Source organism: Copadichromis virginalis, linkage group LG3 (assembly GCF_057382275.1).
Source record: "Copadichromis virginalis isolate Kocher_CV1m ecotype Utaka linkage group LG3, C_Virginalis_male_GT1.1, whole genome shotgun sequence".
Taxonomy (NCBI): domain Eukaryota; kingdom Metazoa; phylum Chordata; class Actinopteri; order Cichliformes; family Cichlidae; genus Copadichromis; species Copadichromis virginalis.
In genome coordinates this window covers 60,196,527-60,220,637 of record NC_140620.1, presented here as the reverse complement: position 1 = coordinate 60,220,637, position 24,111 = coordinate 60,196,527, and the positions used below count along the sequence as shown (strand labels likewise).

The 24,111-nt window shown below is 44.1% G+C and overlaps 2 protein-coding genes across 2 annotated transcripts in view; both read right to left on the bottom strand.

The window, feature by feature from the left end:
- Positions 1-419: 419 nt before the first annotated feature.
- Positions 420-2,210, bottom strand: cth1 (cysteine three histidine 1). The gene has a single exon (XM_085451835.1). The coding sequence runs from the start codon at positions 1,503-1,505 to the stop codon at positions 675-677; it is 831 nt and encodes a 276-aa protein (XP_085307961.1). The 5' UTR covers positions 1,506-2,210; the 3' UTR covers positions 420-674.
- Positions 2,211-5,876: 3,666 nt separating this feature from the next.
- The window catches only part of mta2 (metastasis associated 1 family, member 2), a 31,989-nt gene continuing 13,754 nt past the window's right edge, over positions 5,877-24,111 (bottom strand). The window contains exons 4-18 of the mRNA XM_085451834.1: positions 18,959-19,076; positions 18,123-18,186; positions 17,883-18,000; positions 17,679-17,781; positions 16,587-16,686; positions 14,593-14,781; positions 14,376-14,450; positions 14,219-14,277; positions 13,155-13,255; positions 12,770-12,909; positions 11,524-11,752; positions 11,292-11,381; positions 8,986-9,104; positions 8,544-8,686; positions 5,877-8,297 (exon numbers count right to left, since the gene is read on the bottom strand). Of these exons, the coding sequence (XP_085307960.1) occupies positions 8,144-8,297; positions 8,544-8,686; positions 8,986-9,104; positions 11,292-11,381; positions 11,524-11,752; positions 12,770-12,909; positions 13,155-13,255; positions 14,219-14,277; positions 14,376-14,450; positions 14,593-14,781; positions 16,587-16,686; positions 17,679-17,781; positions 17,883-18,000; positions 18,123-18,186; positions 18,959-19,076 (1,802 nt within the window). The 3' untranslated portion in view covers positions 5,877-8,143. The remainder of the gene's footprint in view (positions 8,298-8,543; positions 8,687-8,985; positions 9,105-11,291; positions 11,382-11,523; positions 11,753-12,769; positions 12,910-13,154; positions 13,256-14,218; positions 14,278-14,375; positions 14,451-14,592; positions 14,782-16,586; positions 16,687-17,678; positions 17,782-17,882; positions 18,001-18,122; positions 18,187-18,958; positions 19,077-24,111) is intronic.

Sequence of the window (24,111 nt, the reverse complement as noted above, 5' to 3'; positions counted from 1 at the left end):
CGAGTATCAGTAGACGGGATTGGTTGGTTGAAGGTCGTGTCTCTTTAAAATACTTTTTAGACGTCCTATACGGAGGTCTAGTATAAACATTTCACCATCGCCTCCACATTAACTAACCCGGACGTACACCAGCCAGAGCTGATCATAGGCCAACTTTCAGTTTGAGCCCAAGACTCTTGTCTTTGTTCCCATGAGCATGGTCCCAGCCAGCCATCCCATTCTTTATTGGAAGGAAGCTTCAGAGTTTTAAGACAGTTTCAGGAGCCTCTTGTTTCAGCAGCAGCTGATTAAGACTGACAAATGTCAGCCTCGCTTGTGCTTGAAAAGGCAGCTACTGGACTTCTGTCAGTCACCCCACAACTTTAATCCAGCCCAGCCAAACACACAAACACAGCAGTTAGTAAAAAAAGCAACATGGTTTATTTACAGTGCTTTGGGCAGACATATAGCCATGTACAATTAAAAATATTACACATATAGCTGCACCTGTAAGATTCTCTTTCCAGAGCTACTCCAGACTGATCCATGACTGAATAGTCATGTTTGCCAAGGCCTGCTTGGGCCTTCTGAAACAAGCTCAAGTCAACTGGGACATATATACAAAAAAACCCTTGGGGTAAAGTGGGGGGAATTACATATTAAAAAAAGAAAAAAAGAAAGTGTTCAGCAGCAGTTTAGAGCCTCCTGTTGGCCCAGATATCCTGGGCCTTCGTGCTCTCCAGCTTCTGCAGGTGGAGGGCCAGTGGCAGGAGCAGATCATTTAAGTGCTGACTGGAGAAGGTGAAAGCATTGTGCGCTGGTGCTTCTGGGGTGGTGGGTGGAGGAGATGACGAGGCTGAAGAGTCTGATGCAGAAGGCAAACGTGACGCGCATGTGGACAGCAACCCATTGTGTTGACTGGAGGTTTTTATCCTGTTAGGGAGGCCGTGCTGGAAGTGACAGCGGGTTCCGTACAGGCAGAAGCCAAAGGTGCTGAAGGTGTGGCACAGAGCTCCCCGAGGTTTCCACCCCTTGGGCTTTTGCACAAATGCGGTCTTTTCACCAACACTGGCCAAATCGTGACGGCCGTCTTCATCTTTACCCTCCACATGCAGGAAGTTACAGCGGGTTCCAAAGGGACAAATCCCAAAGGCACGGAAGGTGCGGCACGGGACGTTCCTGCGACGACGGAGGGTGGGGCGTTGCTCTGTGGGACTGTGGACAAACAGGCAACGGTTGCCATAGTAGCAGTAGCCATCTGTGTGGTAGCTGCGACACAACTCGGTCTTGTACTTTGGATGGTGTGAGGGAACGTGGAGTTCGTGGAGGCCGTGGGCAAACTGGCAGCGCTCGGCATACTTGCAGAAACCATCATCTGAGTAAGTGGTGCAGAGCTCCGTCTTGTAGCGGGTTGAGCAGACCCAGGGGATTGGAGGTGGTGAGGACTCCGTCACAGGGAGCAGGGCTTCGGCCAACGATACGGCGCTTCCACCACAGTCACCGTCAGATTCCTCCACAGACTGCATGCTGTCCAGTAGCTCAGGTGAAGGCAGAAACAAGTCTTTGCTACTGGTCTGTAAAGAAAGAAGTCAGCGTTTTAAACATGTATCGAGTTCTGCCTGGTCTTTCTGATATTTTTCAATGTATAGCACCAAATCACAAGAGTCACCTCAAGGTGCTTGATATTGGAAAGCAATTTCAACGTCTGCTTAAAATGATGGCATTTAATGTCTAAAAACAGATTGTATAGATATAAATATAGACTATACACAATGTACCGGGTTCTCCACTGAAATGACAGCAGTTTAAGTACAAATGACAAATCTCATCAGGACATGGTCAGCATACATGAAGTCTTTCAAAAGTGACCGCAGGACACAGACCAGAGGAACTGAATAACTAGCTTTGATAGGGAGCCAGTCAGCTCTTCAACTTTGCTATTCCACTTTAAAAAAGAAAAACACACTTCCACTCACATAATTACAACCAGATGGACAGTAAACTCAAACGTAGCAGATACAAACCAGAGAACTTTTCTTTAGGACAGCCAACTGAGCGTAACTCACATTTGTTTTGCAATCTAAGCAGAGTCATGCTTTAAAACTGGCTGCACACGCTGGACCCCATGTGTCAAAGAGACGAGGGGTACTTCCTAAAGTCTGACCTGCATAGACTGATCCTCACCGTCCTCAGCCAGGCTGGTTACCGCGATTGCTGCAAAAGCACACTGAGCTAAATAAGCTCACAGTAACTTTGTGGCAGTGTGGAATTGTCTGAATTCATGTAACTTACAGTTTAAGTCTATCAGCAGGATTCAGCTAAGGAGGCACAATTGTTGTTACTTTTATATATTAAAAAAAACAAACTCAGATCTGTGGCTAAGTTAGTCCTACCAGCAGGACCCCAGTACAAGAAAAGCAACCAGGGTCATGGACCAGCACGCACTGCAACCACTTGTTTGAAAAATCAAACTAGTTTCACAGAACCAACTATTCTCACCATGGGATAAAAAGCGCACTCTGATATAAAAGCTCTGCTGGTTCACAGGCCTTCAGGAATAACCGTAGACCCCCGATCCTGATAACTACACACATGCTTCAATGTGTGTGTGTGTAGGACAAGGAGCAGCTACATGTGGAGGCGCTAAAAGGTGCTGCGGTTACCTTAAACATGGCTGCAAATGCAGAGCTGCGTGTAAGGCTGTGGGGGGTGAGAAACTGCGTCTGACGAACAGAAACCAATGAAACCTGCACCGTCAACAAGGCCACGAGCCTCCACGCGCCTGCTGTCCCTGGGTCACGAGCACCGGAGCACGCGCTGCGCGGCTGTCATTTAAACCTCCGCTCAGCGTCCCGCCTCTCAGCACAAACGCTGCTCAGGTGCGCTCGGCTCTACGTCACAATGACGTCTGCAGGGAGCGCTTTGCTGTGGGCCGGTTGGTAACCGTGGATTAAGTAGGGGTGACACCCCTGATTTACATCATACAACATTTTGCGTTCATGCAGCAACAACGAAACAGGAAGTAGTTTTTATTCCACCAGTGTGATGTTCAGACTTCAGCTGTGCATTTGATGCTAAAAACTTTAATGACATCAGCAGGTTATTGCAGGAAATGAAAATGCAGTTACAGTTAAGCTTTCTGCTCCACTTTGTTATGTTGCTGTTTTCAGCTATGGTCCATTACTGTGGATTAATGATGGTCCTCTGTATCTTTGCTAAAGGAGCAATAAAGGAAGCATTAAAGCGCCTTTCCTTAATATTTGGAGTATTGGAACACTCTTATTATAGACGCCACACAAGTCCTTCTGGGTCACGTCTCTCAGTTAGGAACCTTTCTACAGGTTATTGGAACACAGCCCTGCTCCTAAAGACCAGAGCCTGATCTCTGCTACAGGTCTGAACATTAAAGCCATCTGAAGGTCAGTGTACAAAGTCTTTCCACTCAGAGTCTAAGCACCTTTGGACATTTCCTTGGGCACTGACAAATTCTCTCATGTTTCTGGTGAAACTAGTGAAATATTTCATGCGGCTGAGCTGATCTGAGTGAAAACACTGCAGAAAATCTAAAACTCTGGTTTATGTGATGGTTCTGGTGTCTGCTGCAGGTTTTCCTGCTCCGTGCCCTCCAACCAAGGCTCTCATTATTTCCCTGTGATGCTGAAATCCAATACTTGAAAACAGTCAAAGTTGTGCAGGCTTCTAGTACGTCACAGAAACCTGTCTCCTCCAGGAATCCTCTGATGACACGCCCATTACTGGAAGTATGGAGATGGGAAGAGAAAAGGAGTACAGAGGACTGATTGATCACTGAGGTGGTGTGAGGTGAACCACCTGCAGCTGACTGTGGCCAAAACAAAGGAGCTGGTGGTGGACTTTGGCAGAAACAGATCCCTGTCTGCATTGGTGGGATTGATGTCGAAATAGTCACGTCCAGAAGTATCTGGGAGTTCATCTGGATCACAAGCTGGAGTGGTCTGCCAACAAAAAGGGCCTGAGCCAGCTTTACTCTCGATGAAGGCTCAGATCCTTCAGTGTCTGCAGCAGGCTGCTTCTAGCAAGTTGTTGCAAGCAACATCGTCTTTACTGTGGCGTTCTGAGGTGCAGGCATCAAAAATATTTCCACACGTCCAGTCCGATATACTATTTGTAGTTTAATGTCGAAATTTCGACTTTAATCTCAAAATTGACACAATTCTTTTTCTTAATTTGGCCCTAAGTGCTCTCCCAAAAGCCACCAGTTTTTTGGGAAAAGCTGGAACGTGTGGAAAGTAAATGATCAGAGTGATTTAGTGGTCATTAAAATGTCCATAATATGCAAATTGATGATGATTCATCTCATAAATCATGACATACTGCTTCATATCACCAGTTTCCCGCCCTCTCAGATCCTCATCTGCTATTCATCTTACTGTTCCTGACGTCTTCTCCCTGTGGGGAACAGAGCCTTCAGTGCCTCTGCTCCTGGGCTCTGGAACTCTTCCTCCAGCCATAAGAAAGCTGATTTTATCTGTTGTCAAGTTCTGTTCTGCAATTTTAACTTATTTTATGACTATTGCTCATTTTATTAATTTTGTTCTTTGTAAGGTGACCTTGGGTTCTTGAAAAGCACCCTCAAAAAATGTATTATAATTATTTATAGGTTAAATGAATGTGTTTTGCAGTATTGCATTGTTTAGCAGAAATAACCCATCTCTGCTATCAGTGCTGAATCTTTGCTTCAGCTCACATGTACAGAACTCTGTCTTCTACTCTGCATTGGCCTGTTTAAAGGTCCCACTGAAGTTCAGCTTTCGCGCTTTCTTATATCAACTTCAGGCTTGTTTGTAACAATGGTGCGGAAATCATAGCAGAACAGAAGAGACTGCAACCTTCCCAGCCCCCGAGGCAGTGAGAACACCTGAGTCGCGTCGTTTCTACCATCAGGTTCCAGGCAATCTGCTTTTTCCTTAACCAAAGAAAAAAATTCTGTGATCACCACTTCAGTTTTCTTTCAGGGTGTTTGGGATGTTGCTACGCTGGCCCGTGGCTTCGTTCTCTGTAAGAGCAAAAAGACTTTAACTACCAAAGCTGTCGGCCTTTCTCGGAGAGGTTGGCGCTGGCTATCGCATTAACATCTCTTTAATCTGTTGCATTTATTACTAAAGAGCAAAGGAACATGCCTCACCTGGCCATGAAGCTGCTTGTCAGTGAGCGAATTACTTTTGAGCCAGTGCTGCCGATCAAGGGGTCACTGTGGAAACCCTCGTTCTCAACTGATCACATTCACAAGGTTTCGAGAAAACCTACTGAGCGAGCTCAGAACCCCATCAGCGATTAAAGCTGAAAGTCTGCACTTCAGTCACAAGCTGTTTCATTTAAACCCGTCTGTGGTGATATACAGAAGGGAAATTACAAAAATGTGCAATGATCAGAAATCTATGGTCCTGATGAAGAAATGACTGAAGTCATTGCTAAAACTGACACTTTATATTCAAGTGGCACCTTTGAGGTTTTTATTTACAGTGGTGTGAAAATGTGTTTGCCCTGATTTCCCATTTTTCGTATGTTTGTCACATTTTTGCTTGGACCAGTTTGCAGTCAGTCATGACCTCCAGGACGTCACAGAGAAGCAGAAGCAAGAACACACAGCGGGGTCCTGTCAGACTAAACTGGATAAAAAGAAACGTGACAACAGTGTAGGTCAGAATGTGGTCGGCCGCTGTGTCTGTAAGCTCCCAATGTGGCGTGTGGGACAGGACTCGATGCTCTTTACATGTCGATGTATAAAAATGGAGAAATGCTTGAAACATTTCCAAGAGGAGGCCTTTGCTGTGTACCAAGAGGATGAAACCATAATCAGGCTGACAGTGTGAAAAGCTCCAGCTGTTTGATGTGAGGCAGCAGATGTGAAAGATGTCTGACCACGAAGAAAAAAAAAATCTTTATTTTTTTTCTTATCAAGATACATTAAAGGATACAGAGACATCGGAATAAAAAACACTTGAGAAAAAGTTTCACTTGTGGCATGTTTGTCTCTCCATCATTAAAAAAATCCACACCCTGTCCCTTTTGAAGGTCAGTCCTGGTTAAAAGAAGCAGTCCACCCACCCGATGAAGAAGAGATGCTTCACACGTACAGTAGCCTGTTAGCGCAGTCTCCTCATTAACAGAGTTACACACCTCAGATGTACAAAATTAAAAACAAACAAACCAAAACTAAAAGTTTTCAATATTCCACTTCTGCAGTTTTCTTTACACACATTAGCATTTGCTACAAACTTGACAATTCAATTTCTTTTTTGAGAGGAAATATTACAAAGCTCACATCGGGACCAAATCTGCTTAAAAAAGTCATCACTGCCGCGGACGCAGAGGAATCGTAAGGATCCAACAGCTCGGTTTCAGCACTCTCCCTCCGATAAAGGTACAAAGAGAGGGAGGAAAAGAAAAACCACAAACAGCAGAAGAGTCCTCCGCACAGTCCTCACATCCCGTCAGAACCAAAACATCAGCACATGTACAGAACAGGATGAAGGCTGCATGAAGACAAAAGGGTCAAAGGTCAAGGTGTGTTTCCCATTTGACTCCACTCCTAGAGCCCCGTGTTTTTGCATACATTTTCTGCTTGATTCGACCCACATTTATGAACTGACCACTAACATCAGGAACACTGTCCTGTTCCTTCAGACTGTCTCGCTGCCTGTTCTCCTGCACATTATGGCTTCGTTTTGGACTTCTGCAGAAATCCCACACATGATCTCAAAGCCAAATTCATGATAACTGAGTTGTGAGTAAGCAGCCTCTGTTGTCGGCTGCACCTCTCCTACTGTATGTACTAACAATTTACAGTAAGCAAAGCACAGAGTGGCTGTTGGAATAAAAACCTATTTCAAAGAAACCTGATTGGCTGCTGCCCAGAGTAGTGATTTACCATTTCCTCTGTACAGACGCACTGAGTGAGGGGAACAAACTAAACCAAAAACAACTGCAGACAAAGTCTTCAGTGTTTTCAGTTAGTGCTTTCAATCAGCTCAAACTCTTATTTTGATACAGAGGGTTCAATAATGGATGGAGCTCCAGAAGAAGGAAACAGGTTTGTAAAGTCTAGGTCAGACCCTGTGACATTTACACACCGTTCCAGTGGGTGGACAGGTGTGCACACCTGCATCTCTGAGGTTTGTTCCTAAAATGAGAGAACTGAACGTAAAGTCAAGTGTGTTGAACGTTTCCAGGCCTGAATGACAGACTGCAGCCATGGAAAGAGTTACAACACGCAGCAGACTAACACCACATTTCCCTCCATCACCACAGCCCACCCGATGATTCTGCTCTGCTAGGATGGAGGAAAGGAGGCTCGAGAGGAATCCTGAAACCGAGGCAAACTCTGGGCCTGCTCAAGCTGTCCTACAGTCCTGTAAGGGTGTCGCCCCTTCAGTGATGCATATATTTACACAAAGATAAGAGACGGGAAAGTCAAACAATGTCTGCTTTATCACCATTGCTTCAGGAAGAAAAATATATGAATTTAAATGACACATTTAAAAGCAGGGCAAGTGTGAGTGTGAGGGCTCCATCACGCTGGCTGCTGCTCTACAACAAACTGATGTGACATCTGCTGGTACGAGATGCTGCTCTGCTGTCACTTCAGCCAGTCGTGCCTCTCAGCATTTGTGCCATTGCTGCTGTGTGTTGGATTTTAACACTATTTTAATGACCAGAGCACAGCAGCTCAGAGCCTCCGAGTGCACAGAACAGACTGGAAACTTTAAAAAAGGATCTGCTTCTGGTTTTGAGTTCTCCTCCGATAGTGGCGACGCCTACCACTCAGGACAACACTGCACTCTAAGTTCTGGTATAAATGGTACGGAGCCGAGGCAGGGTTACCATTGGCGACCAATTCAGCATGTATACTGGAGCCCTGAGGGTTTAATGTGTGCTTACTGAATAGGTGTGTGTGTGTGTGTGTGTGTGTGTGAGTGAGAGACAGAGAGAGAAACACATTAACTTATGGGAAGTAAAAGAGGACTAAAAGGAACATGACACTGAAAATGGGGGAGGAAAAAAAAAATAAAAAGACTACTGTATGCTGTACTGTGCTGCCTATAAGTGATGGCTTAAACACAGCCCCTCCCACTGCCCACCCCACCCCCATGTCCTGTTAAAAGACCACCCTCAGCCCTCATTTTCAGTCCTCCAGGACGATGGGCTCGCTGGTGTTGGAGGGGACGAGGGGCATGGCTAGGGAGCGTGGCGGTGGCGGCAGTTTGATCCGGACCAGGAGGTGAGGTTTCCTTGCTGCCCGGCGCATCTCAGACTGGGTGAGATGTTTCCTCAGAGCCCTGGTTCACAGAGACCAGTGATAAGAACACACATCCACTCTGACACAATAATGCTTCAATTAGCAAAAAGGTTGCTAACACTGTGTGTAGCAAGGTGTGTGTGTACCCAAGTCACTCTGATGACACCCGTCTGTGTGTGATCCTGCTGACTGTGCATGTCTGTGTGCTAAAGACTGCTGGCTTTAGTTAAGTTGGGGCATTGATGATCTACTGTGGTAAATCAGGAAGTGCTGTGCTGCCATGTACCTGGTGTCCTTTGTGGCAACAAACACCACAGGGTTGGGAGCTTCTCCCTGGCTCACTTTCTGCCGCTTGATGACAGACTGAGAGGTGGTTCTCATACCTGAAGTATATGGCCTCCCATTGGCTGGGTATGGCACTCCTGCAGCCTGTGAACCAATGAAGAAAACAACAATTGATCAGACTGCAGTGCAAAAAGGAAACACGAGAGTAAAACATGCTGGCTTTCCACCACTTTTTGGATTTAATGATGCACTACTATACTACAAGCTGCCCAGCAGGCCCCAACATAACATGCAAGAAATTAGCAGCCATTAGTTCTGTGAGGAGTGAAATTACATGCACACTCTGAGGAAAAGAATGAAAACAGGCAGCAGATGAGTGTGTTGTAGCAGTTACAAAAGGAGCATATTTTCTTAAATATAAGCTATGTGAGAAGAACACTGACGCTTTCAAAGCTTCTCTTCCCCAGCAGGCTCTGGCCCACTCGAGGCTGGTTGGCCTGGTTCCTGTTGATGGGTGTCGGGGGTCCTCTGGTTGCCTTCAGTTTCAGAGGAGCAGAGATGGCTGCGAAGACAATTCAGAGAAGACAAAAGCAGCAGGGCAAGTTTATCTCTTTAGCATCTTTCAAAAACAAGGCCAACAAACAGTGTTTCTAAGACACTCAAGGCTTGACGAGAGAAAAAAGGCTGATAAGATTTAGTGACTTACTCTGTCAATAAATATCCTGAAACACATCGTCTCATAATCACCATTTAACAATATAAACCTCAGGCTACAGTCCCACACAGCAACACAAATCCATATCCTTAAGAAGACACACGTGATGCTTGTCTTAGCAGTAAGGTATGGACAACGCCGACAACGCACAAATGAAGACACTTTAAAGCGATCGTCACGGTGATTCTACTGCTGCAGCCAGACGGCTCATCAGTTTGGTACCTGCTGAAGTTCAGGGTCTGACTGCTGATCTGGGGTCTGCATTCACTCAGCTTTAGCGTTACTCTGGGTTGTTGGCTAGCCTAGTGTTAGCATGGTGTCGGTGCAGGTGCTTGCAAAGAGCTGAAGGTGTTAGCAGCATAATAGAGCTGTTTCTACTAGAGCAGGGCGATATGGCCAAAAATATTTATCACGATATATATTTGAAAATTTGCGATAACGATATAACCGACGATATAATTGATGCGAGACAAAATACAACTCCACAACATTACTAGCGCAAAAAGACAACCTTCCATTTATTTTCACATAAACAAGAAGCTGGTTTTTATGTACATTAAAGCTTTATAAAAATGTAACAGTGCAAATGCAAACTCCTTGCTGAACGTTTAACCCAAAGGCATTTCCAGTAGAAACGGGCTGACATATCCTGAGCATAACCATGTATAATATCCACTGAAGTTAAAAAGAGGTGCTTTGCAACATTAAACTGCAGTGTGCAGTGCGTATTTTTCGGACCATAAGGTGCACGGGATTATAAGGCACATTAAGCGAAACAAAGCAGTCAGATAAATCAAACTTTATTAAACTCATTCTTCTTGCTTCCTCCACTTCTGTACCATTGATTCATTAATGTTGAATTCTCTGGCAGCTGCTCTATTCCCATGTTGTTGCAGTATATTAATGACTAACCTCGTATTGTGGATGGATTATCTCAGTTGTTCTCCTGACTGAAGTTTGGTCCGTTTACAGCATCCTGCCATGCGATTGCATTTGTCTCTAACCATGAAGAACCTTAACGTTAACTTTTATAAGTGGAAAAGTGTTAGTGTTCGTCCTCCAGCTTCACTGTGTATGTTATGCTAACATAGCTGTGCCGCTAGCGATCACGTAGCACATCATTATATACCAGCTAGCCCAACTTCAGTAACCCTACAAACGTCACTGCTGTTTAGTTTCCTGTCTTCATTTATGTTGGAAGTGATAGCAGAGCTGTACGTTTGATTTTTTTCAGAAATCTCTCAGTCAGAACATGCAATATCATGCTTAGGTAACTAGCGAGCTAACTTCCGCTAGCTTCCTGCTAACTTCTAACTCCGTTAAATGTAATAACTTTTGTTTTCATGGATGCCTGGAAGTTAAACTTTATAGTTACACCTGGTAAAGCAGCAATGCTGATCGTTTTATTAAAGATGAAAGAATTTAGACAGTTTTTAACTCTAAGTGATGCTGCAGTGTTGTTTGACCTGAAGCATACAGAGTTTAGGACCCAGATTACTCCCAGATTTAAGAGCATCTTAGTCCGACAAATATGACAATAACGACGGCCGCTTGCATGTTCTGCAAAAAAATGTGCTTTGTTGTGTATCTGACGGACAAACACCAAACCAGTTCCACATCACTGAAGTTGCACCATTTTTACAAACCAATTCTGGTTCATCTGTTTCACTCAACAATCGGCCATGTGCGTATGAAAACAAAGGCACTGCGCATGCGCGTTTTACTCCCATTCTATCGCGATATTTCATTTTCCTATCGTTGCCTAACATTATACCGGTATTACCGTGAACGGTATAATATGGCCCAGCCCTAGTTTCTACTTTACTACTGTGCTCTCGTCCTTTTGTGCTATAAAAATTAAAGTAGTCCAAATCACACAAACTGAACTCAGCTGATTGGCTGAAGGCACACTAACCTACATGTGGCATCACAGGCAGTAGAGGACTTTAATAATTACATGTGGTATAATCTAAAGGAAGCATTAACTTGGAACAGCTTCATATTCAGTGCGCTGGTCACATTCTGCGTTCTTACCCAAATCCTTCACTATGGTGGCCAGTGACTGTCGAGGCACCAGCTTGCTCTTCACTGGAGTTTTTGTGGCTTTGGGCAGCCTGATCATACCTGAGGAAATAAAAAAATAAACTCTGTTGAACTCATTTAAGGAGGTTTGAAAACATCACTGAAGGACAAAGCTGTCAAACTTGCTGCTTTGTTAGTAGGTTCAAATGAGCTTAGAAGAAAGAGGGGGTGAGTGTGCACATACACTCAGCCTTGACAGCGTTGGCGTTGATGGAGGCGTAGGGGCGTCGAGCAGCACGTCGAGGCTGCAGAATGTCTTCGCACACCCGCCGAGCAATGCGGGTGAGCTTGGTGGTCTGCAGGATGAATGTCTGGCGGTTCTTGGCCAGCAGCTTGGCTCGACCCTCGTTGCGGGTGAACGGTGACATTCCCTGTACCTCCTGGCGTGTCATGTGACCACGAGGGCCTGACTCCTGGACGGACAGAAAGAACAGATTTAGTCTTAAGGAGGTGCAAGACAGCCCGAAACATTCCAAGTCTGCTGATTAGCTCATGTGGATTTCTTTACTGCTTTTCATTCAAACTAGGGCTGCCACAAACGATTATTTTGATAGTCGACTAGTCACCGATTATTTTTGCGATTAGTCGACTAATCAGATCATCATCCATTGGACGTAAAAGTACAGCTTATTGCACCAGCAGCATCTGCTCTTATATAACTATCATTAGCTTACAGCTTTAAGTGTTTAAGGTCTGTGCTAACTAAAAATAAAGACAAGATGATAGTTTATTGAATTCTAATTAAATGTGCAGATTGTTTCGGTGGAGTTTAATAAACTCAGCCGATTTACTCAGGAACAAATAAAATACTGAAAAAAGCCAAACAATAACATTTTTAAGTTATCTAAGTGACTTATATATGTTTAACCTGAGTAGGGCGGTGGGTTTGAAAACGATCTGCCGGGAGTCCGGTGCTCTCATGGCCCCCGGCTAGCTATCGAGCTAGTGGGTAACAGACGCCTCCGAAAACGTCGGAGCGCTTTTGAAAATATGTGGTGTCCTGATAAACTGAGCCGATATTTGAGGTTTACACAGCTACATTCTCGCCTGAAAATATGTTAAACGTTTATTTTGTGACCCAGAAAGAATAATAAGAGTAATATTAAAACTAACTAGCTGCCGCCATTGTTGACAACTGCGCTGGGCCGCGCTATGAATTCTGGGACACAGTTTCTTCTTCTTCGGGGTTTAACGGCAGCTGGCATCCTTGTACATGCAGTGCTGCCATCTTCTGTTTCAGTCCGTTATTACACTCTTAAATCCTGCTACTTATTCCTGCTTTTGTGATCTTACAAAGCTTCAAATGACGCGTCGACTATTAAATCAGTCGTCGACGATTTTGATAGTCGACGTAATCGTGACTAGTCGACTAATCGTGGCAGCCCTAATTCAAACACATTTCTAAAGAAAGAGCCGATGGGGAGACTTACAGAGCCAGCTCTAGCAGCACCCTCAAGCTGTGTGGGAGTCTTCAGACCTCCGTACTTCTTCCAGTAAATCCAACAGGAGGCGCACAGTCTGCACTGCATATTTGGGGGACCCCAGGCGTACCACTGAGGAGACTGAGCCGCTGGGTTGGAGACAAACGATTTAGTGAGTTAGCACCTGTATCTGTCAGGTCCAGGTGCCTCGATGAACACCTGCCAGTAATACATGGGTCTTCTGTGATCGCCGGTAATCAGAACAAGTTGGTGGCATAAGAAAGAAAGACTGTATTTACATCTATTTTAATGTGTCCGTGTGGACAGTCAACACTCCCACTGCAAACGAGTGTGGTTCAGACTTTATCTAAACCCAGCCTGTGTGCACACTTACTGTGGCAGCTCTCACAGCTGAGTCCCTTCTGAAAGCCTGCCGCTCCGTTCATCCCAGGCTTGCTGCTGGGCACCATGATCTGGTTGGGGTTGGGTTTGGTACTGGTGAAGGAGGACAGAGTTATTCAACAATTAGTGAAGCATGTTCCATCATGTGGTTCAGTTCTCCTACATACAGAAAGGTGCTGGTTTACTGCCTCACATCATAATACCTCATGGCTTATTTGTTAGAATGCTTCTGCGTTAAACACAGTTTTTAGTTGTTTGGCTTTTGTTACATTTGTAACTTGTATTTATTTTAAGCTGTGCTACTATAATATCTTTATTCATTAATCCAAAAGTGACATTTTAATCTAATTAAATCTATGGTAAGACTTTAATGACTGTGGCTTAAATAGCTAATGACAATCACAAATCCAGCATCATATTTCCCAACATCTACCAGAAAGGACAATGATAAAGTCTTTACTGTTTGAACAGTGTTTTCATTCCTTTATTCAATCAACACTTTGCTGGGGCTCCTTAAACATCTGCCCAACTGATTGTAGCATAAATGGACCGATTAGCGTGATCCGTGGCCAGCAGACTGACGGACCACTGTTCTCTACATGAGCTCTCTATTCCCACGCCTAGCTGCAGCCACTTTGCTGAGCATGTCTGTGGTAGCTCTTGATACTCTGACAACAGTCCCAGTCCTCCCCTTGTGAAGCTTGCAGACTCAGCCGGGGTTCAAAGCGATCCAAGGCGGTCTGAAGGTGTAACGCCAACAGACTGCATGCCATTGGCTGCTGAGTGGCATCAATGACTCCTGAGAGCATCTTTTTCACAAAAATAAATCAACGCCATGGTTGAAACCCGGCGACACAAAAACAGAACGCTGCGGTCACAGAGTCTGACAACAATCACCTCGACGTCCTCCTTTGTTGTGACGCTGGTGTTGTATACAAATGGTGTCATGTGACCTCTGGCTGCGTTGCGATAACAACCCAAAGCACATTAGGTGGTCCCCAATAGTAATGGTAAACTTGTAAACTAGTAAACTTGATAGCTGTCATCAATACTCACTAGGTAGGGATGTACACCTGCTTCAGCTTGCTGTCTGCTTCTGCTGCTTTCAGTCGTTTCTGAGAGAAGACGTGGAGAGAGCGGGAGATTTTTGTTGAAAACAAAACTTCTGAAAGTGTTTGCTGATGCCGTTAAACACAACATGCTGTCGACAAACCTGCTGGATGTAACGGTCAGTAGTCTTCCACATGTAGTAGAACTGGACCACACTAGCTAGGGATTTCCAGGGCAGCTGAGGGAGAGAAGGGAAACATCTGCTGATCCCAGGACTCAGAGTGCAGCTTAAACTTCCTCTTCAGCACTGAATATCTGTATCACTACTGTTCAAATGCCCACGTGAATAATGTGAGAGAAAAACACTGAGGAGAGCTTACAAAGTCCTGGCGGATGTCATTGAAGTCTTTGCCGTATTTCTCCAGCGCCTCCTCAAACAGCATGGCCTCAGAGGCGCTCCACTCCTCCATCTCATCGCGGCAGAGCACCGGACCTCCCTGAGGAACCAAGGTGGACATGGCTTTGGCCAGGTCATAGTTGTTCTTCTGCAGTGTGTCCATAGCATGGAACTAAAGGCAGAGACAGGGAGTAAGACGACTGACCAAAGTTTTCCATCGCACACAAACAATACAGAACCCTGCAAGTCAGCTGTTGTGCACTAGGGCTGCCACAAACAATTATTTTGATAGTCGACTAGTCACCGATTATTTTTGCGATTAGTCGACTAATCAGATCATCATCCATTGGACGTAAAACTACAGCTTATTGCACCAGCAGCATCTGCTCTTATATAACTATCATTAGCTTACAGCTTTAAGTGTTTAAGGTCTGTGCTAACTAAAAATAAAGACAAGATGATAGTTTATTAAATTTTAATGAAATTTGCAGATTGTTTCGGTGAAGTTTAATAAACTCCTTGCTATCTAAAATATAACAGGACACTGGAGTATATTCTGGAGCATCTCACACTTCTGATAATCAGCTGTCTGCTTGACGTTTATTCAGCTGTGTAAAAACTATAACTTTAATCTCAGACAAACTGATTTACTCAGGAACAAATAAAATACAAAAAAAAAAAAAAGTCAAACAATAACATTTTAAGTTATCTAAGTGACTCATATATATTTAACCTGAGTAGCGAAAGACGGCGGTGGGTTTGAAAACGATTTGCGGGGAGTCCGGTGTTCTCACGGCGCTAGTGAGCCTAGCCCCCGGCTCGCTAACGAGCTAGTGGGTAACAGATGTCTCCGAAAACGTCGGAGCGCTTTTGAAAATATGTGGTGTCCTGATAAACTGAGCAGATATTTGAGGTTTACACAGCTACACTCTCGCCTGAAAACATGTTAAACGTTTATTTTGTGACCCAGAAAGAATAATAAGAGTAACATTAAAACTAACTAGCTGCCGCCATTGTTGGAAACTAAGCTGGGCCGCGCTATGAATTCTGGGACACAGCTGCTTCTTCTTCTTCAGGGTTTAACGGTAGCTGACATCCTTGTACATGCAATGCTGCCATCTTCTGTTTCAGTCCGTTATTACACTCTTAAATCCTGCCACTTATTCCTGCGTCTTTTGTGATCTTACAAAGCTTCAAACGACGCGTCGACTATTAAATCAGTCGTCGACGATTTTGATAGTCGACGTAATCGTGACTAGTCGACAAATCGTGGCAGCCCTATTGTGCACAAATCCCCTTTGTGACACACAAAGTAGGGCTGGGCGTCATAAAACCATTATCACCCAAAGTATGACCCAATGCAGACTCAAAAGCTCGTTACACGAGTCTCAACAGATAATCGTGGAAACAACACGTACACAGAGTGTCATATTTAAACGTCTCAAATCAAGAAAATGGATTTTTAAAAGCGATATCCGCTGTCCGCTTGTCAGTTTTTCCACGTAACACTTCACAATCAAGCTCAAGGTCCTGTTGAGACTTTTCAAAATAAACTGAATCACATGAAAGAGTTTACTGAGCAGAAGCAAAACAAGAGACGTCAGGTGCTAAAAAACAAACCTTAGACTCAAACTTTGAAAGATGGTGTCCGTTACAACTTATGTCTAAAATGTCTCGTTTCATGCATCGGTTAAAACACTCGACTCCAGCTACGTGACGTCCAGGTGGAAACACTTCACGCAAGTTGAGCTGCCTGAGATTCACAGAATTTACAGAAAATGTTACATTTTTGTGATTTATATCGTTGTCAGGACGACAGATGTCTTATATATGAGATTTTGGTCATATCGCACAGCCCTGCTATGAACTAAAAATTCACCCATAGCACTGCCCCGTCATTGCTCATTATTTCCTGTGTTAGTGCAGGTGGAGTATGATAGCAACCTTTAAAGGCTTTGGTTAGTGTTCATGTCTCACCAGTGTGATGTCTCTGGATGCTGCAGCTGCACTCATGTGGAGGCTGGGCTGGCGGATGGAGCTGCTGCAGTCCAGGGCCCGAGCAAACGTACCCACAGCCCTGAAACAAACACACCACTGACTGCTCAGTAAAAACCAGGAAACATTCAGTGTTAACCATTTGAGGCCCTGTGTGACCTGACTGGTAGCTTCAGTTAGATTTGCCTTTAAAGGCAAGCTTTACATACTCCACTGTAGCATGACACTATGTACCGTGACAACACGCATCATATTTACACTGTTTGATAAAAACTAATGTGATGTCAAAGTGGGCATGAAATACTGCATGTATAAAGGCTAATTTACAGCACTGAGCGTAACTCTGTCTGTGCAGCTGGATTTAAGAAATCAGTGCTTAAAGTTTAATGTTTTAGTACAGTTTAGAGCGTGACATCACCAGGTTGGTTATTTGTTGCTCACAGACTTGGACTATGTTAGCTAACTAATAACAGAACCACTAACTCGGTGAAATGTAAGGAAACATAACTGTTTCTTACCCAAGCACGATTGGAAATCCTAGCATCCTAATATAAAAGAGATTATTTTATTATATAAAATACCGCTGATCGTATCAGCTGATCGCATCAGCTGATCGCACCACTCGGTACATCCAGCCACACGAGGAAAAATCTCTTTCTGACTCCACCTGTCACCTGACTCACAGCCTCGCCTCCACACTGTTCTCATTTACAACGTGCAGCTAGCCAAACAACAAAGAATCACTCAGACAGTGAAAGTGGACAGTATCTGCTCTGTTTCTTAACATAAAACTCACTGTTACATCCAGCGACAGCACAAACGTGAAGTCCCCTCGTTTCCCTGAGTTTGGCGGTCGGTTCTGTCACTGGCGAGCTAATATAAACTAATTCAGTCTAATAATAATGATAAAGTCTATTGGCCACAACCAGCCAACCAACCTGAAGATGCCACGTTCTGTACTGACACAAGATGATGCTAAACATGATCTAAAAACTGGCGAATTTAGAAGTTGCCATGGAAACAAGCTGTAGCAACGACGATGTAGTCGGGTGGCAGATGGCAGGCGAGCGTTACCTCGCTACCACCAGGAACTGGTCGATCTGAGGATCTTTGAGCTGGTTGTTGGGATCCCACACCTTGGTCTCCAGCTTCTCTTGGACCCGGGTGTCTGATTCACCTGAGACGGGGACAAATGGCTTGAACTACTAATACACCAACGCCTCCTCAAAATAAATAATGTAAATGTATTAAAACAACTTGAACACGCTTGCTGCTCACCCTCAGCTAGCTTATCAGGGATCTCTGCCTGGTATTTGGAGCCCACCCGAATCTCGCCTTGATCTGCTAGCAGGGTCTTCTGGACAGGGTCGAATACGAGTGAGTAGAAGAAACAGTCCTGGACAGAACAGAGCAAAGGTTAGAGCCACTTCACAGTGCCACTCTCTTTGCAATATGAAATATCGAAGCGAACAATTAAGTATCAAAGTAATGTGACAAATAAACAGATGGCATGTTTACCTCTTTCTCCAGGTACCCGGCTAAGACATCTGTTTCGTTGAGAAGGGTCACGTTACATTTTCCCCTGAGGAGAGCACAGAGAGGATGTCAAAGACACAAATGCATCTTCTCAGTAAGTAAAACAAGAAGGAAAAATCTGGTTTGATGACATCCCTGCCGCATTCAGTCCCCAAAAAAGGGGATTAAAAAAAAAAAAAAGTAGTGTCAAGCCTTTTTTGTGCTCATTTTTTTTGCTGCTTGAAATCATTTTTGACTTTAACAAGGTGCAACATATGAACATCCATTCATCGCCTGTCTGGATCAAGGTTTCAGGGCAGAAGTCTAAGCAGAGACACAGAGGTGTTCCCAAACCAGCCAAGAGGTGTGATCCTGGTGTCCTGGGCCCAGTCCAGGGCCTCCTCTCAGTAGCACATGGCTGAAACACCTCAGGGGTCACAGTAAGCGGATAGCTCAACTGTCTGTTTTGATGTAAGAGAGTACAGCATTGCTCTGGAGTCCTTGACACCAATAACCACGCTCAAACTGTCTTTCTCTACGATCACTGTAATCTTTAGCAAACTAGGTAACAATACAAACTAGAACTGATGGGCAAATGTTTAGAAGCAAATTCAGTCGTCAAGTTTAGGACTTCATTGACTACAGAGGAAAGAATAAGTGATGGCAGGAGCGGTGATGTATGGTGCTGTGCAGGGACAGATTTGATCACCCCTTCAATGGGTGAGAATGGTTACAGCCAGGACCATTTCTCAGCAGATCAGTCCCAAATGCACATGGCTGTTGTCAGAGCTGTAACTAAACTGCAGGTGTGTGATAAGGCTCTGCTGGTAGTCACTTACCGTATGTGAGTGGCAGGTAGAGATTCAAACTGTCGAGACAGGAAGAGTTCTCTGTGTTTGAGCTGGTGTTTCTGCTGTTCAGACAGTTGTGGCTGCTTTGACTCCTCCTCAAACTCTCCTAGACACAGAAAGAACTCAGAATTAGCAAGAGTCACTGTTAGGAACTGAAGACGCGAACCTCTGAATTTACAGCTATAACATAACTTGTAACGTTTGAATGTGGACACAGCAGGCAGAGAAAAATGGGTGAAACTTCATGCAGTGACTGAGATCACAAGACAAATCAAGTAAACCCTCCAGCAGAGACTGGTTTTACTGCAGCAAACACTGGAGATGCTTTGCTACACAATCCTGTGACTGAAGACACCTTTGGTATATCCAAAAATGACCTCCCATCTCCTTTGCTACTCACTCGTCCTGACCTTGATGGAAAACATCATGAGGTCAAGGAAAGCTGTGTAGGAGGATTGATAAGGACGCAGGGAAAGCGAAGCACTAACCTGGGAATCTGACCACAGTCACACTTGCAGATTCACTCCTCTCAGAGCTCCTCCACAAAGCTGCCATTTTCTCATCTATCCCCATGTGGCTTCAAGTGTACGTGTGTCATGTATTCATGCTGAAAATAAGTCGATTATATAGCTTAGAGTTGATAACTCAGATGAGTTTCTGTGAGATTTGTACTCATGTTCAAACCTTAAAGTTCATTAAAACCTGGCAAATAACATCTCCAAACACCAAAAGCTGTATTGTTGTGTTCAGAAAAAGTTAGCGTTTAAAAAAAGAAAAGAAACACTTTTAGTGTCTTGAAATCAGTGAAGGTGGGTAATAGCCAAGGATTTATTCCTGCACCCATTTAAGTGGAAGAAGAAGAAAGAAATGAAACTAAGCCTTGTAGGAAAAAATCTAATAGTTTTGAAAAGTGAGTCCTCAAGTTAACTTTAATGGTCCAAATGGCAGAAAAATGTTACTACTATTAACATGTGAGTAACTGCAGTACCATTAAGAGCAGTTAGCAGGCCCACAGCTGTTAGAAAATAGGCAAAGCAGTCCAAAGATGGTTGCAGTGACATAAAAGCAAACAGATAACAGCAGCTATTTATTTCAGTCTGTGTACATTGAACTGCTGCACAGAGGGAGAGAAACTGCACATGCAACCACTGGACTGGTTCTTGTGTTTTTACTACATGCCTCATTCACTCATTCATACAAACACTCCCGAGGTATCGAGGCCTGTAGTGTGAGCGAAGCCAAGTCTGAATGAAGTGCAGAGCAACAGTCCAACCACAGTAACTGAATAACAAAGACTGCGAGATGCTGCTTTAGATATTCAAAGAAAAAAAATTGCACACTAATTTTTTAATGACAAAAAAATCAAGAATTAAAAAAGTAGATTTTCCAGTGATTAAAACTAAAGCAGCAGTCAGCACAGAGCAGTGCAGGTTGACACTGGTTAGTATTGTTGTAAATATTATTAGTGGACTTGCTGTAAAGCAATCTGATTATCTGACACTAGCAGAGCCATGAGACACTTTTCAGACACAGAGATGTGAAAAAACGAAGCCACACGTGTGAGTGTGTTTCGCCACTAGATTGCGCATTCTGAATTTCAGGCGGTCAAGTGATTTGCTGTAAGAAGGAGGGGAGGGACTACTTCACTCCCATCTCTGTGGACCCCGCCCCTGCACTGAACCACAGGAAACCCTGCCAGTGAGGGCACAGGAGAGAAAGAGAGGGATGGTACCTTAAGCCACACCCCTTTTCTGTTAACCTCTCAACCCCCCCCCCCTTCACCGGTCCGGCTAGTCCCTGCCAGACAAAGTAGGAAACCCTGTGTGCCAAACCGAAAGCGCCCATCCCCCTCCACAACATGTATCCCCAACTCCACACACACACACACACAAAAGAAGACACAGCACACACAGAAGGAGCGACGGGCACATTTCTAGAGAAAAACACATACTTTGTTAGAAACGCACTGTCCCCGATCTGACAAAGACTCCAGATGCATCACAATTAACTCACTGGTTGCTGTGGCCCTGTGGACAGATCAAGGGCCTTTTGTTCTGCATAAAGAACTTGAGTATAAAGAAGGAGGAAGAGGAGGGAGCAGCAATGAAACAAGCGAGTCCAATAAACAAGGTTTGGTCCTAACGAGCAGCAGTACAGAACGTGCACTTCTTCAGCACTAAGAGGCCTAGAAGCGACCAACCCAGACCTAAACAGAGTAGAACAGTAGAACAGGACTACTTATACCCACAAAGGTCAACGATGGATCACTGTGTGCCTCCGTCATACTTCAGTGCACCAACAATCTTGATAAGTCAGTTAAGCAGTGACATTAGGAACACTGTAACTACCCTGTAACGAGACGTATTTGAACTCCAAATGCTAGTTAGTTTCACCTGCCGAGCAAAACTGGATACATTTGGAAATTAAGCTATTTTATGACATGAGTAAAAAAAAAAAAAAAAAAAAAAAAAAAACCAAACAAAGACTGGCCTGAAAACATTTTCCCTATTAGACGCACTGTTTTATGTTCAATGACAAAACAACAACGTGTTTGTTAGAATCCTGCAGTAGCCACTTTATCCTTTTGCACGAGGCAGTCAAAGCAAGTAAGAATACAGCGCTTTATAATTTTACACGATCCACAGCTGGTGTGGAGCACCCACAATATGGTTGCATACGTACAGCGACAATAAAAGGCTATTATATTCTATTTAAAGACTGTGCAGCTTATCATGGCCCAGGCTGAGAGTTCGAGGGCTGGGGACAGTCTGGATTTGACTTGGCCAAACTTGTGTGTAATGGGTCTATTGTGCTCTTGCATTACTTTACTGATCCATGTAGCTATTTGCATTGAAGCATTACAAATACACACGATTTGATCCACAAGTGTGATACACCACAGTCAATTCATGTTCTATTTTTTTTCCAACTAAAAGCATTCACTTTTTTGTGGCACACTGGGAAAAATTCCCTTCTCACAGCAAACCTGCCAGACACACTCATTCATTATCACTGAAGAAGTCAGGCTGTTGTTACAGTGTGAAGCTCTGAGTGCTCCAGAATTCATTCTTAATTTTATTATTATCGTCTTCTCTTGCAAATATTTTCCCCCCTTCTGCCAATTATACATGAGCAATGACCTGATCCATCCAGCATCAGCTCATTGCTTCTTTACTACCTCACACATCATGGCTGCAGTGTACTGGTGGCTAACTAGAGAGCTAACATAGCACAGTGGAAGCTAACAGCCATTAAAAAGCTCAACAATGACTCATTTTCTCTGTAATTATGTTCAGTGCAAGACTTGTTGGGAAGTCTTTATTATATTACAGTAACATAATATGTTGTGGTCAAATCTTTGTGTGTGTGTGTGACACTTACATGCTTTGCTGACGAAGACTAATGCAATTAGGTGAAAACATCGTGGTTCTTATCATGTACTACTTACTAATGAACAAAGTTTAACATTAGCAGCGACTTGGAATCTATAGAATCTGCAAATTATCCTATAAAAAGCTCTCTCTTAATTCATGCAAAAATCAGTCTGGATTTAAACCGCATTCTCTGAACGTCATGAATGTGTCCTTAGAACCGTTACCACAGCAGGCCGTCGTTTAGTCAGTCACCTTCAACTGTTTTCTGGCACACTAGAAATTAAATTCATCACATTTCAGATGCCAAACATGAGCTTTTAGTACTACATAATTCAAATCAAAAGAGCATGTTTCGGGAGCCGTTTTAGCTCAGCGGTTTCAACCTTTTTTGCGCCACGGATCGGTTTATGTCCGACAGTATTTTCACGGACTGGCCTTTAAGTTGTCACGGATAAATACAACAAAATAAAACCGGTATCAAGATTTATTTATAACACATGGGAAAAGACCCAGAGAAACAGAGTTAGCGATAAAAAACAAAAAAAACAAAAAAAAACAAACGCTAAAAACCCTACACACACACACACACACACACACACACACACACACACATATATACATGTAGTTTTGGCATCTAGCACAATAATACATAAATGCAAATATTAAATATTATAGATAGATGTAGACCGGCATGGCTATTTAATAATGATCAGCTGGGGATGTTCAGCTCGTGTGCTACATCTCCTAAATCCACCACGTATGGGAAACAGACTGCTCAGCCTCCTTTAAAGAGCAGCCATACCTTTAAAGAGGACACATGAATGCTGCCAGCAGACACACTGATGGCACACATTATGGACAAATGTTACAAGTGCCAACATATGACCATTAAAAAGAAAAACCAAACAAACAAAAACAACCAAACAGCATGTGTGTGTGTGTGTGTGTGTGTGTGTGTGTGTGTGCGCGCTGATGGACAGAGAGGGGGAGAACTATCAATGCATCCGTGTGGGCGTGTCTTTGTCTGCAGAACTGCAGCCTGAGGAGTAAGGAGGTAGAGCTGGTGTTGGGGAGGGGCTAATGACTGAGTGATCAGTCTCCAGCAGTGTGCATGCCATTACCAACAACTCACTGCTTCAACCCTCTAATAACACACAGAACAGACACTGGGCTCATAGGGTGGAACCGGCTGGTTATGGCGCTCCATGTATGCCCTGCCTGCTCGCATCTTAGACCGTGCTGTTATGTGCTGGATTGTTTCAGTCTTTGCACAGCCTGCACCCGGGGTCTTGCCTGGTGTGACAGACCCCAGCCTCTATGGATCTTGTGCTCAGAGCTTGTTCCTGTGCTGCCATGACTAGCGCCTCTGTGCTGTCTTTCAGTCCAGCCACTGGTAGGATTTCTCAATGTCAGCCACTAATAGCTTATCAGGTGTTATAGTGAATGATTGCAGTAACTGAATCAGTTACAGTGTCTGCAGTGTCTGCAAGCTCCTAGCTTGTGGAGTTAGAAGCATGTGATGGTGTGGAGCGGTATCTCCCTCACTGGAAAAAAAACAAGGCTTGTTATCATTGGAGGCAATCAAGATATCAAGACTGTGGTAATCCCATTACACCACAGTCTGGGACTGAACTCCAAGATGATAACTTGCCATCAACGAAAGGAGTTTATCAGAGACCACATTCAGAATTTGGGAATAGAGTGGATGGAATTGGCAGCCTGCAGTTCTGACCCTCAATCCCACTGAACACTGTGGGAGCTGCTTGG

Excerpts from the sequence above, each read along its gene's own strand:
- cth1 (XM_085451835.1), bottom strand. The coding sequence starts at position 1,505 with ATGCAGTCTGTGGAGGAATCTGACGGTGACTGTGGTGGAAGCGCCGTA.